Raw genomic sequence first — 14,589 nt, 5'->3', positions numbered from 1 at the left:
TTTAAAAGTTTAAGGTTTTCCAGTGATTTGATTACATATGTACGTTTACACTATGCATCCTCTTCCACTACGGTATTATCTTGCAAGTTAATGTTAAAAACCTCAAAATCGCATAGTGTTGGCAACATTGTTACTTGGAACATAAAAGAGAGCACAACAGATAAAATGTATGTTGGAGAAAATTGTCTTGAGTGCTTTTTCACAACGAAAATAAGTAACAAAAAGTTAGAGAGGAAGCTTCAGGAAAATACCTACATATATTGAGTTGAGACAAAAGTTTGTGAACTAAAGGGGGTATGTTTTGGTTTGTAAATCACTTTTTTTTTGTTCCTATGTGGCTTCTTACACCAAGATCCATTAAAGGGGTCATAAATATTGAGTTCAATATGTCGTGGCATACCTTTTTGTTTGTTTCAGTAACATAATTGGGGGTATTTATGTTATTAAAATGTTCGGTTTGGTGTAAAGGATATTGTTAACATGTTGTTCATTGATAAAATGGTGGCCAGTACGTGCACACTGGGCTAAACCAATTTAGAAATGGCAATATAAAGAGTGTGGGTGACACTCTGGTCGATGCCAGTCATATAAGTACATATGTGCATATATTTGAAGTTGTGAATTTAATAAGTTTCACCATGTAAAATGTGTCCACAAGTCCTGCCTTTCAATATATGTATGTTCGGCACGTCCTTGGGATTCAGCGATAAGAATGAGGTTCCATAGGGCTGTTCTCTCTGATAAAAAAAGATGCTGCATTTGCCTCTTCTCGGATGTTTTCTGGGAAATAGTTTCTGTTAGACTCTCAAATAAAATATTATAAAAATTGAATACAATTCATGAAAGATCAAAACCTATTATGTTTTTCGCTATTGAAAATTATATGCAGTGATTAAAAATAACAATGTATACATGAGGGCTTCTTATGTATTGAATGCTTGTAGTCTTTGGTGACAAATTAAACCCTAATAATCATAAAATAAATTGTTTACACTAAAAATTGTTTTTATTTTCTCATGCAAAAAGAGAATCAAAAACTCTGTGGCAAGATTGGAAATCACTCAAGTCATATTTTATTCACTCGGAATATAAATCCCGTGTGGTTGTCAGAAGTGATGATAATTTGGCGTTTTTTCCATGAAATGTAACGATTTTCAAAAACAAATATTGGCTCATACAAATATTACCAAAAACCGCAAAAAATATCTTAAAGATTAAAAAGATATTCGAGAGTGTCACAATTATCTGACACAAGCCAGAAAAAATAATAAAAATAATTGGTAGGATTTAGATGTCTTCAACAAATTTTTTAGGGTCGGCCAAGGATTTGAAGCGATTTACATGATCTGCACAGCAAATTTTATGCCTGATACTGGCTTGTCCTTTGCTAACACATTTATTTAGGAGATCATATGAGATAGTAAATTACGTCATTTTCGACCGTTCCACTCAAATCGAAAGAGGAATTATTAAAAAGACGTTTTTCTTTTGTAAATCAATTGTTCCTATGGATAAATGTTTGTAAGAATTACCTAAGTTAACATAGTTTGCATTATAGCGATTTCCAATTCCATGGAAAAAGTTGACAACACTGACCATTACCATTGTACCCCACAAGGGGCTGCAGCAATTCTGTACTTGCTCCCCATAGTGGCAATTACCAACAACAATGTATTTGTAACAAAAGCCCCACACAGAACATAATTGTGAGAGTAAAAAATAATGTCGGAGAAACAAAAAGACAAAGAGAGCATTATAAAAAACGAAAATGACAAGAGCATTTTCAGTGAAAAACAAACAAAGTGATTCCATTAAAGGTTTACTTACAAATAAAACGACAACAACAACAAAAGCTAATGAAAATGTCATTTAATGTAATTGAGAATGTTATAAACAGAGCTTAAATTATATTTTAAAATATAAAAACACTAAAAAACTACAGAGAGGAAGTGAACGGCAGAAACAGTAGCAGAGAGATGGAATGGAAAAAATGCGAGTTCTCAACTAAATTTAAACAAAATCAATGAAACTAGGCTGGAATGGAAATTTGACAATTTTAAGTTATAACGTGTTTAAAAAACTTTAGATTTTTTCTTTCTGAATGTCTTTTTTTTACAACTTTAGAGCAATATTGAAGATTAATACACTGGATTTCAAAGATTTAATTTAAAAAAATCTATGTTTTTATTTAGTACTTAATAAGCCTACAAACATGAATGATAATAGGTCCAATTGACATAAGACTTGACAATTAAAAAAATACTGAAATTACTTTAAGAGAGAGCTAAAAATTATTTAATTTTTTATAGTTTTCTGGGAATAAATAATGCAGCAATTTATTTTTTTCTCTTATTCCACCCTATGTTTATTCAACAATTGCTTTTTTAATCTTTTCGAAAATAGTAAAACGAAATTCCATAACAATCAACGACGACAAAGTTGTTGCTCATCGTCCGCCGCTCATACAACAAAGTTCGAATGGCAGGCAGTCAGCAACAGCCAATTCAACGCAGCGCAGTGACAGTGCACCACACTCAGTACACCATACGTTCGTTGTACAACGACGACATAACGTGCCGATAACTCGCATTAACCGCATTTGGGTACCACCAACCAGAGTTACGTCGTAACGATTTATTTTCACCGGAATTACGTCGCTCGCTATTTTTTTTTTCGCTCGTTCGCTGTTACGCTCCACAATAATAATGAATCTGTGAAATGTAATTTAAATTCATTGTACGAAGTAACTGAGGCACGAGCTTGAGTTATTGAGCGATACTTTTAACGAGATTTTGTTTTTAGGGTTGCACTTTTTCCAATTTGCAAAGACAATCAGTGGGAGAGAGTGGGTGTTTTTTTGTTCCGAAGAGGGTGGGTGGTTTATTTATGTTTGGGAGAAAAGGTCATTTGGGGGTAGATGTATGAATGGTTAATTTTTTGTCGTTTTATTTTGAGGATGTTGATGCGTAGGTAGGAATGTGGAAGTGATGTTCAGATTGATATTAACACCATTGACTTTAATACCTTTTAAACAAAATATGCGGCAATTCGTGGGCGAAAAAACTTTTGAATTTTTTTCTTACTGAATTTCTTTTCTTTACAACTTTAGAGCAATAAAAGTTTTTTACTTTGTTCGTCATTGATATCTTTGGAAAATGCATGGTAAGAAATGAGAATGTCGATGGAAATTAAGGAAATATTAGAACGTGTCTATGGAATATTAAAGACAGAGCTGTCCAGCATAAGAAATGAAAGGGTTACTCCGTAAATACGTGGCAATTGTATGCCACATGTATTATTGGATCCAAGATAATTTCAGTGGAATTTTCGAATTTATGCAAGGGAAGATTCTCAAATCCAATTTAAAAGAATTAACTGTGTTTTAAAATAGGAAAATTCTTTGCTTACATCACTTACATTATTTGCCCAGAGGAAATGTAGATATAGTTCTAGCTTTTATTTAAATATTATGGAAACTCAGTGCAGAGGAAAAGGTCGCCCACGTGTTCTCGGAGAACGTTTCTCTCTCCACACACACACAATTCGATTAATTGAAGAACCACACAAGGATGCTCCTTTATAGGTTCTGTTGGTTGCTATAGCTCACTGGACCCGTTGGCATCATCACCTTATCAGAAGCATTAGCAGAGATTTTTAAAACGATTTTTATGTAGAAAAAACATACGGAAAATCATACCTACTCTGTCGTGGAAACACATTTATGCCATGTAAAAAGTGTCCTATATGCAGTGCATACTTTTAAGCGTCTTCGTAAGGAAATATATCATCCTCTGATAATATGTGTGAGAGAGCGAGGGTAAATATAACGAGTAAAAAGTCGTTAAGTTCGGCCGGGCCGAATTTTGTATAAAATATTCTTAACATAATTATGTCCTTTCCTGTCCACAGTTTTAGGTGCAACAATTTTTCGACAACGGACACCCCAAATGCCTTAATTATCAAAACCAATCTGAAAAATGCTTTCAATCAGGCGTTACCTTTACATGGGGATCTATGTTGACAATTTTTGGGGGAGTTTTTTTGACTGCAGAGAACCTCAAATGTAAAATTTCTGGTTTTTCCGTCAAAAATGTTGCCAAATAACGAAAATCGGGAGGGGCCGTTATATGGAGGTTATATCGCAACATTGACATATATTTCAATGCCTAAATTATACCACAAAGGAGCTATATCAAAGTGTGTTGACAATTTTTGCTGGAAAAGTTGTGTGACTGCAGAGAATCTCAAATGTCAAACCCTACAAATATTAAAAATCGAGAGGTACCGTTGGACCTATACCAAAACATAGACCTATATTGACAACTTTTGGTGGAGAATTGTTGTAATCAATATGAACTTCAAATTTCAAATTACAGCAAGTTCGGCCAAGAAATACATATACGGGAGATATCGTTATATGAAATACCGGACATTCCCTGATCAAGAATATATATACTTTATAGGGTCGCAAATGGTTATTTCATTGCGATGCAAACGAAAAAATAAAATTAATATACGCTCCAAAATTAACATACTACTACTCCATACTCGAGGGCATAAAAAATACGAAGCACTATTGAACAGAAGAAGCTGGAACCATCGTAACTGCTCTGAATAAGTCGTGAAAACAAGTTCGCAAGATGTTTATGTCCAAATAAATATTAATCAGAAGTATTAGTAAATTCCAGATATAATTTCGATGATCACTCACCCCAGCAAAAAGTTTGCATCCACGGAAGCAGTTAAATCACTGGTGCAAGTGTCACGAAGTGCTTCTTTTTCTATGAATTCCTCAGTGAATTTTACAAGGGAGCGCGCAGAAAGGAAGCACTCCATTTTGCTTCCGCAGCACGCAGTTAGGAAGCACTCCATTTTGCTTCCGCAGCACGCAGCTAGGAAGCACTCCATTTTTACAATTTTTACCACTTTTACGAGTTTTGCGTTCCCGTACACAAAATTTGTATGAAAATCGTTTACGACTTTTACCACTTTGTAAAGTACGGGAACAGGCCATTAATAAGACATTTTAATTTTATTCTTATAGGCCGTTTATATATAACAAGGTTAACCCAGTGGGTCTGGGTTTCAAATGTCATTTCCATTGTATATCCTCATAAAGAAGGTTAACCCTGCAAAAAACTCTAATATAAACGCCGTATTACTTTAATTTCATTTGTTGAATGAAAATTGAATTTTTTATCGTTTATACATAAAAGTGCTTGTTGGATGTAATCCAAATGTGAGGAAAAGGATTGCCTTTTTCATTAGTCCACTGGAAGCGCATCCATGCATGTAATGAAATCCTCACTCCAACTTGCACCACTTCCATTTTTTTTTGCTGGGACCTTATGTATAACAATTTTCTATGTACAATGCATACTTTTAGGCATTTTCATAAGGAAGTTTTTATAACAACCTCTGATAATATGAATGAGAGAGTGAGGCTAAACATAAACAAATCACACGTAGAACTATTAAACGGAACAATTTGTTGTCTTGTGCGATGCATACTTTTAGGCGTCATTATAAGTAAACATACACTCCACGTCAGTGTATTAAAATAGCGGATGTTTTCATATCAGATCATCTTCCTCTAAATGTGGAGCACATGTCCAAACCTTTAAACGGCAGACTTGTTCGCGAAAAATTATTTTATTGAAGAAAAATCAAGGTTTTATAAGAAATGTTGACGTTTTTCATACTTATTTTGAAAATGTTCCATCTTTTCAGCATCCGAAGCACTCGATTGTATCCGAAAAGGTTGTCTGTGTCATATTCTATCTTATTGTGAAGAAATATGGCATAGTTGCTCGACTGTTATTGATATTCCGAGATGCTTCTATTATCTGTCAATTTAAACCCGCTTACGCTGTTATTTCGGCGTCCGCGGATATATTTATATGGTTTTATTGGTGAAAAATGATTAGAAAGCACCGCTTTATCGGCTGAAAGAAAATTCGGCGTTAATATCTCCAAAATTCGCGAAAATAAAATGACTGTTCTATCCTGATGACCGAAAATAAATGCCTATTTTTCATAGTACTATCGGGAAAATGATCAGAAAATCATTTCGCGAAAAGCTAGAAACATAATTTTTTCTGTGTTTGATGCGGCTTTAAACCCCTACAAGATTGAAATCGTAGATTCATTCGTTTCGGGATAAATAACATTAATTCGGGATAACATTAATAAAAATTTAGGTGTTCTATTCCACTGACGTGGAGTGTATTTATCTCTGATAATACGAGTAAGAGAGAAAGAGAATCTAATACAAAACTAATAAAATCTTTATCGATTCACTTACCTGAATACCATGAGCGCCACCCTGCTGTGAAATATGCAATTGTTGCGTCTGTTTCATTTGTAATGTTGTTGTGGTCGTTTGCTGTTGTTGTTGCTGCTGCTGTGCCTGTTGTTGCTGTTGTGCCATGTTTGGATTACCCTGTTGTTGGCCAGCTTGGGGTCCATTACCAGGACCACCATTAAGATTTGGACCCGAATTTGGACCATTTTGATTATTGGTATTTGGCCCCGCATTGCCCATATTCGGTGCGTTCTGTTGTGAATTTGGACCTCGAGCATTGGGATTTTGTTGCTGCTGCTGTTGCGACTGTTGCTGTTGTTGTTGGACTGGTGACATATTGGGTGGACCATTTGATGGACCGCCACCACCACCTTGATTGGGTCCACAACCTTGGCCTGGTCCACCACGTGGTCCAGGTCCTTGCATAAAGTTTGGTCCCGCATTACCCTGGGGACCACCGCCAACGCCACCGGGGCCACCAGCACCTCCGCCTCCCGGACCCATGGGAGAATTATAGGGCGAGTATTGTGGTTGCTGCGATGGATTTTGTGTTTGAGATTGCTGCTGTCCAGGGCCATTTGGTTTGGGAAAATTGCCCACACCACCGCCCCCACCCATTGGACCATTCGGACCCATTTTACCCATGTTGGCTTGTGACATGTGCTGCTGCTGCATTTGCTGTTGATGCTGAAGACGTTTGAGATCGAATTCATTCTGTTGTGAGGAGTAGTAGAGCTCTTGTTTGATGTCCAGGAAGGACTGCTGTACATTGTTGCCACCCATGGGACCACCAGCACCACCTTGACCCTTCTGCTGGAACTGTGGTGGTATGTTTTGATGTTGGCCATGTTGCTGAGGACCATTGGGACCCTGCATGAAGTCGTTGGGTCCACCAAAACCACCAACATAGTCATTGTAACGACCATTAGGTCCTCCAGCGCCACCACCCATCATTTGATTCTGTTGGCTTTGGTGCATGGGCGGCCGGGGGAAGTTCATGCCACCCATGGCATTCTTGTGCTGATGCTGTTCGGCCATTTGTTTGAGGGTTTGGGCGGCAAGTGATAATTCGGACATGGGTCCAGAGTTGGGACCATTCTGGAACTGGGAACGCATTTTGTTCATGCCTTGGGGATCGTTTTGGGGACCACCAGGTCCACCGCCCATGGGACCACCCATTCCGCCCCCTACATTGGGGCCACCACCTGGGCCATTTGGACCGCCGCCACCAAATGCCGCATTGAACTGGGCCATGGCATTTTCCGATTTAACATTCAAACTGTCAATCAAGGCCTGGACATTGGGTGGTTCCACCTTTATGCCATCCTCCGTTTTGATATCCATCAATGGTTTCTCATCGAGAGCATCCAAAAAGCCAGGATTGAAATCTTGCAGGTCATTGATGAGGTCCTTGAAGGTTTCATTGCCCTCGGCGGCATCGTCGCCCATAAATTCGGGAAAGGCGGGAAAGTTACTGTTCGGACCGCCATCCTTTTCCAAGCCCGCTAAGTCGGGGAAATCATGATCAGGCTCTCGTTTACACTCCACCAAATTGCCTAAACCGCCCATGTTGTTGGGTTTCTGTTGCTGCTGCTGTTGCTGAGCTGCATTCATGTTATGGCCACCCATTAGATTTGTTGCATTACCACCACCACTGCCCATGTGCATGCCGCCTCGATTGTTGTTATTGTTTGCATTATGTTGTGGATCATTGACACCGCCACTGCCCTGGGGACCACCGCCACCACTGCCGCCGCCGCCGGGACCACCAGTTGCACTTACACCCGGTTCACTTTTGACGGAGGTATTGGTCAAGGCTTTCACAGTGACATTGGTGCTTATCTGTTGGGGTTGAGAATTGGCCGCCGAGGTGGTGAACTCCAATTGCTGGACAATTTCCACAGAGAATTTTAGATTCTCTGAGCCATTGTTGTTGTTATTATTGCTATTGTTGGAATTGTTGTTGTTGTTGGGCAATTTATGTGGCGGTTCGAAATTTTCGGCACCATTGTCGGCATCGTCAGCGGGTCTTTTTAAGAACTTTTGTTGCTGCAAAAGGGAGAAAAACAAAAGACGTTATTAATTGAGAGTTTAAGGTTAAAGCGCAAAAAAATGAGAATAAAATTAATTTACCCAAATATTCATTAAAATAGTTTTAACAGCTTAAGAGATTCACTAAGAGAGAGTTAAAGTTGTGTGGAGAGAGTCAAGTATTTGTGGGATCTGTGATAGATCGTTAGTCTAGTCTAGGATGAGCTGCTGCGTGAGAATGAGGTTGTCTGCTTGCTTTTTTTAAGTAGCTTAGAGCTGTTCGAAGTTTTTTCCTCGCGTTTGGAGATTAAGTATCACGCCTTGTGTGTCTTCTGGAACTCTGTGCAATGCTTTGCACTTTGTTTAACGTTTTGCTTTTCTTTTTTGGTTTTCTTTTTATCTTATAGAATGGGCGAGTAAGCGAGCGTACGAGCGAGGTGAAGCATATACGGATCAATTGAGGATGGTAGATTTTTTATAATTTTCGCAGATGTCTTCGTAGCTGAGTTTTTAAAACTTTTTGATTTCTGTACATTCTTTGTTGTGTTTTAAAGTCTTTCATGATTTGCAGTTGTTGTTGTTGTTAATGTTGATTTTAGTGGTTGTTGTTGTAGTTTTTTTTTGGGTTTCTTTTGCTTTTTGTAGCTTTGTTTAATAAATTATTCTTGTGATATTTTTTTTGTTTTCTTAAAATGTTCTTTGGTTTATTGGGTTTTTATTTTTTGGTTTGGATTTTCGTTTTGTTTGGAATTTCTTAATTTATAGGTCTACTAAAGAAACGGTGGAAATAATGAGCAGAGTATTTTTAATATTTTCTTTTAATTTATTTCAATCAGACTGACATTTAATTTTAATTAATGGGCTTACATCTTATAAATTATCAAATAAAGCTTAAAGACTTAATGATATAAAAAAAATATTGTATTTTTGTGTCATTTTATGGTATTTTGAAATATGCAACTGAATCCAATTTATATGGATTTATGTCAAAGAATCACTCGTATCAAGCTTAAACTGACATACGGAAGACATAATAATCATATGTATACTAGAGCTGACTGGAAATTCTCATAAATGTATTAATCTAGGAATTAATCATCCATCCTCCAAGGTCTATAACATAACTAAAGCCACCAAAAGCTAACGAAAATAATACTCTTTTTAACAAAGGAAATTTTAGCAAATAGAAAGAAAGTGACACTCCAAAATATTAATTTTGAATTTTATTTATAATTGCCTTAACTAAATTCAATTTGTATTTTTCAATGAATTTGAAGTAGTTTGAGATTTAACTCCTTAATCTTATATCAAAGTTGATTAGGTCAAAATGACTTTGCTAAATTAGTGAATTTTCCGATTTCGGTAGTTGTATTTGTGGTTTTCTTGCAGTTTTGTTGCATCTCTCTGTTGCTGCTCTATTCTTTCTATGCCATCCTTGGCATAATTTGTTTAAAGACTGTGAACTACTTTGGCACCACCGTCATAAACCGCAAAACTAATTAAACCTCTTGCAATTGATACATAAAATAACATGGACATTTACATACATAGATAAGAATGTGTGCTGTGCTGTTCAGAGAAAACGGGATAAGTCGAATATTGCAATTTTTCAGGAAAGGAAAAATAAAATTTCTTCCCATTTTCTATATTTGGCTATTTTCCTTTACACACAAATTGAAGACAACGAAAAAGTGTACTCTTTTAAAACAAAGTCTTTTTAATATTTGGAATTTTTTAAAAATGTATCTTTATTATAAAATTAATATTATTATTTTTATTTATTTTAATTTTATATTTAGTTCAATTTTTTATTTTATTTTATTTTTTTTTGAAATACTGTTTATTTTGATTTAAAAAGTCCAAATTTGACTTATGTTACATTCTCCGAAAACCACATATATATATGCATTTGTGAACATAACGAATGACTCACACATAACGACATATATAATAATTCAAATTCCTGTTATTGTTCTTTTCGTGAAGCATTTTCAAAATCTTTAAATTCCATAACACAAATCGAATTTTCACATTGGGAAGCGGAATTTTAATGATTTAATTTTACATTTATTTAAGTGTGAAATAAGTAGCTAATGTCATGGAGACAAACATATACATATATTTACATATGTACGTATGTTGACGTGAATGTTTGTAAGCGATTTCAACTGCCTTATATTCACTTCGAGCGAGCTAGGAAAAACAAACGTAATACTTGTCTTTGGAATTCTTAGTAAACGACCACCGTAATAAGATAACTGACATTGAGATGTATAATGAACTTGCTGGCAGGTTGTTATTGTTGTTCTTGTGATGACGTTTTTTGGCGAACTTATTTCAAATATGCACAGTGCAGTCAAAGCGATTTTATTTTCTTCACTTCTATATTAAAGAAAAACTATCACTTAGTAATTGATAAGATTTCTATAAGAAGATCTTTTGTCCTTTAAAAAAACTTTTGGTATTCTACAAGAATACTTCTGACCTTATTGTCGAATATTTAAACGGATCTTCAATAAAGGGGCTTCAACACGGTATATTTTATACATGTTATGCATAGCAACTGTCGCTGTTTTTCGCCCATATGTTATTCCTTCTGCACAGGAAAATTTTATTTTTCATTCGTTTTCTGTTGTTATACCCTATACCACAATGTGGAAAAGGGTATAATAAGTTTGTTTTCCCAAAAATTCATGTAACGCCGCGAAATATTCGTCGTAGACCCCTCATGTGGTATACCAAACTTCATATCTCGACGAGATAAAGCGATTTAGCGATGTGTGTCCGTCCGTCCGTCTGTCCGTCCATTAAAAATTGTAATCAAGCTAGAGGCCGCAATTATGGACCGATTGTCACGAAATTTAGTATGGAGGTCGGGTTTGGACCAGAATAGAACTGATTAGTTTTTGGCGATGATCGTGAAATGTTAAAGGGATGAAATGGACCAAAAACAAAATTTTTGCTCGATTTTGTAGCCGCTCTGTAGGTCGCAATAATAGTCCGATCGGCGCGAAATTTTAAACGTAGTTTTGGTTTGAGATGAAGAAGTAGCGTGCAAGTCAACGGTATGATCGGATAATATTTAGCGGGTTAAATTGATCAAAACTTTTGTGTGAAAATTGGTAAAATTTCTAATGCACATCTTATAACTTTATCCCAAGAAGACGCGTTTAGTGGTATAGGGTATCACATGGTCGGCCCCGTCCGACTATAGTCTGTTCTTACTTGTTTTTTCATGAAAAATGCATATGTATACCCATAACACTTTGATGTATAAACATTTTTATATGGTTCACGCCATGTGTACAAAATTCAGATTTGTAAAAAGTGACAGTAGTTATGTATAAAACATACCATGTAGAAGCCGAATAAGAATATTTTCTGCTCATTTGTAAAAAAAGTTTTGTCTTCTTTGAGAAGTCCTTTCAGTCTTCTATAAGAAATCCATTTAAATGTTCTATTAGAAGAAATTTGGCCTTCTGAAAGAAGGGCCTTTGACCTTCTGTAAGAAGAGGTCTTTCTCTATAAGGTGACTTCTTGATTTTCTAAAAGAAGGCCTCTTAGTCCTCTAAAAGAAGATCTATTGGTCTTCTAAAAGAAGATCTATAAGACGAACCCTTTGCCTTCTATAGAATGTTCCTTTGGTCGGCCATAAGAACATATCTTAGTCTTCTATAAAAAGATCTTTTGATCTTCTGCAAGTATATGATATGATCTTCTATAAGGAGACTTTTGTTTCTATTAGGAGATCTATTGGTATTCTATGAGATCTATGAGAAGATCTTGTGATCTTTTTTAAGAAAATCTCATAGTTTTCTACAAAAATATTTTCTATAAAAGACTTATAAGAAGATTTAGGTTTTCTATATGATGACACTTCAGTCTTCTATAATAAGACGTTTCAGTATTCAATAGAAGACCATTCATATTTCTATATGAAGAACATTCAGTCTTCTATAAGAATACCGTTTTGTTTTCTATAAGATAATTTTTAAATAACATTCAGTCTTCTATAAGAAGACCGTTCAGTTTTTTATAAGATAACCTTTCAACCTTCTATAAGAAGATGTTTTAATCTTCCACGAAAGGACAATTTACGCTTCTTTTAGAATAAATTTTGTTATTCTATAAAAAGGCTTTTGGACTTCTGTAAGACGGCCTTTAGTCTTCTATTACATGATCTTTCGGTCTTCCATAAATAGACCGATTGGTTTTCTGAAAGAAGGCTTTTGACCTTCTGTAAAAAGAGGACTTCTTCTATCAGAGACTTCTTGGTCTGCTATAAAATGACCTATTGGAAATTTAAAAGATTTTTTGTCTTCTAAAGAATTATCCTTTGGTTTCCTGTAAGAACACCTCTTAGTCTTCTATAAGAAGATCTTTTGATCTTCTGTAAGAATATATTTTGATCTTCTGTGGGTCTTTTTCAGTCTTCAATAAGAAGATCTTTCAGTCTACTACATTTAGTCTTCTATATGAAGATAGTAGAGTCTTCAACAAGAACTTTCAGTCTTCTATAAGAAAACCGGCCAATTTTCTTTAAGAAACCCTTTCAAGCTTCTATAAAAAGATTTTTCAGGCTTCTATTAGAAGAAATTCTGGTCTTCTACAAAAAGGCTTTTGGCCTTTTGTAAAAAGGGTTTTCAGTCTCCTATAAGAAGACTTTTCGCACTTCTATAAGAAGATCTTTCATCTTCCATAAAAAGACCTTTCAGTCGTCTATAAGAAGGTCTTTTAGTCTTACATAAGAGGATCCTTCAGTCTTCTATGAGAAGATTTTTCAGTCTTCTACAAGAAGATATTTCAGACTTCTATAAGAAAATATTCTATGGAATGATCTTTTGGTCTTCTATAAGAAGATCGTTTTGTCTTGTATAAGAAAATCTTTTAGCCGTCTATCTTTTGATCTTCTGTGAGACGATATTTTGATCTTCTATAAGGAGACCTTTTGGTCTTCTTTTAAAAGAAGACCTATCGGTATTCTATAAGGAGACCTTGTGGTCTCCTGTAAGAATATCTCAGTCTTCTTGGTCTTTTGTAAGAGATTTCTTGGACACCTATGTGTCCTTTTTAGAAGATGTTTTGGTCTTCTATAAGAAGATTTTTCAGTCTTCTCTAAAAAAGCTTACAGTCTCCTACAAGAAGGATTTTCAGTATTCTATAAGGAGACTGATTGATCTTCTAAAAGACAATAATTCAGTCTCCTATAAGAAGTCCTCCTGATCTTGTATAAGAACAACCCTTGGTCTTGTAAAAGAAGGTCTCATGGCCTTCGATAAGAAGGTCTTTTAAGTCTTTTGTAAGAAGATCTTTTAGTTACAGTCTTGTATGTGATCACTTCACTTCTCTCTTTTCAATCTTCTATAAGACTATTCAGTATCCAACAAGAGAACTTCTTACAGGAGCAACCGTGGTGCAGTGGTAAGCACGTCCACAGTGCACTCGCAAGGTCTGCGGTTCGATCCATGACCAAAACATCCAAATTTACGGCGGAGGCAAATCCCCTCAGCGTAATGTCGGCTTATATTTCCTGTGTATTTCAGCCATGAAAAACTACTTTATAAGTGGTTTCGAAAGGCACGTAATTCGGACTCGGCGATAAAATGTAGGTCCCATATCATTGAGCCAGTTTGAATCGGCTTGCACTAATTAATATGAGAGAAGTCTCCCTTATACCATCGGGGATGTTGTTGGAATATGTGTATGTATAAAAAGGCTTACTGACCTTTTAAGGAAAATCTTTCAGTTTTATATAAGAATACCTCTTCTTCTTCTTTAAGATGATTTCTTGGTCTTCTATATGAAAGCCTTTTGACATTCTTTTCAGACTCCTGTATTAGAAGACTTTTCAAACTTCTATAAAAATAGCTTTCTCTCCTCTAAGAAGACTTTTTAGTATTTTTTTTAAGAAGGAGTTTCTGTCTTAAGTAATAAGACCTTTCAATCTCCTATAAGAACGGCATCTTTTAGCTTTTTACAAAAACAAGACTTTTCGGCCTTCTATTTTTTCTTCTGTAAGAAAAATTCCAGTCTCCCATAAGATGTCATTTCTGTCTTCTCTATATTATATAATATAAAAATACATTTCAGTCTTCTATATGAAGATATATTGAGCACCTACAAGAAAACCTTTCAGTCTTCTACAAGCACACCTTTCAGACCTATATAATCTCTTATATTTTCATTATTCCATAAGCAAGCCTACAGGTCTGCATTCGGTATTCTTGAAGAACCCTTTTTGACTCTTTTGAGAG

The 14,589-nt window shown here is 35.6% G+C and overlaps 1 protein-coding gene across 24 annotated transcripts in view; it reads right to left on the bottom strand.

Annotated features, from left to right (window-relative positions):
* Positions 1-14,589, bottom strand: part of mam (neurogenic protein mastermind) — a 586,128-nt gene that overhangs the window by 86,016 nt on the left and 485,523 nt on the right. For 9 of the 24 annotated variants that reach the window (XM_073955428.1, XM_073955414.1, XM_073955412.1 and 6 more), the window contains exons 2-3: positions 8,438-9,105; positions 6,305-8,353 (exon numbers count right to left, since the gene is read on the bottom strand). In XM_073955428.1, coding sequence (XP_073811529.1) covers positions 6,305-8,353; positions 8,438-8,449 — 2,061 coding nt within the window. In that variant the 5' untranslated portion in view covers positions 8,450-9,105. The remainder of the gene's footprint in view (positions 1-6,304; positions 8,354-8,437; positions 9,106-14,589) is intronic. The other 15 variants (XM_073955405.1, XM_073955406.1, XM_073955410.1 and 12 more) reach the window with 2 other exon arrangements.

Source organism: Musca autumnalis, unplaced genomic scaffold (genome assembly GCF_047663935.1).
Source record: "Musca autumnalis isolate F117 unplaced genomic scaffold, ASM4766393v1 scaffold_5, whole genome shotgun sequence".
Lineage (NCBI taxonomy): Eukaryota > Metazoa > Arthropoda > Insecta > Diptera > Muscidae > Musca > Musca autumnalis.
Note: the sequence above shows the minus strand (reverse complement) of the source record. Positions and strands in the feature narration are given on the sequence as shown.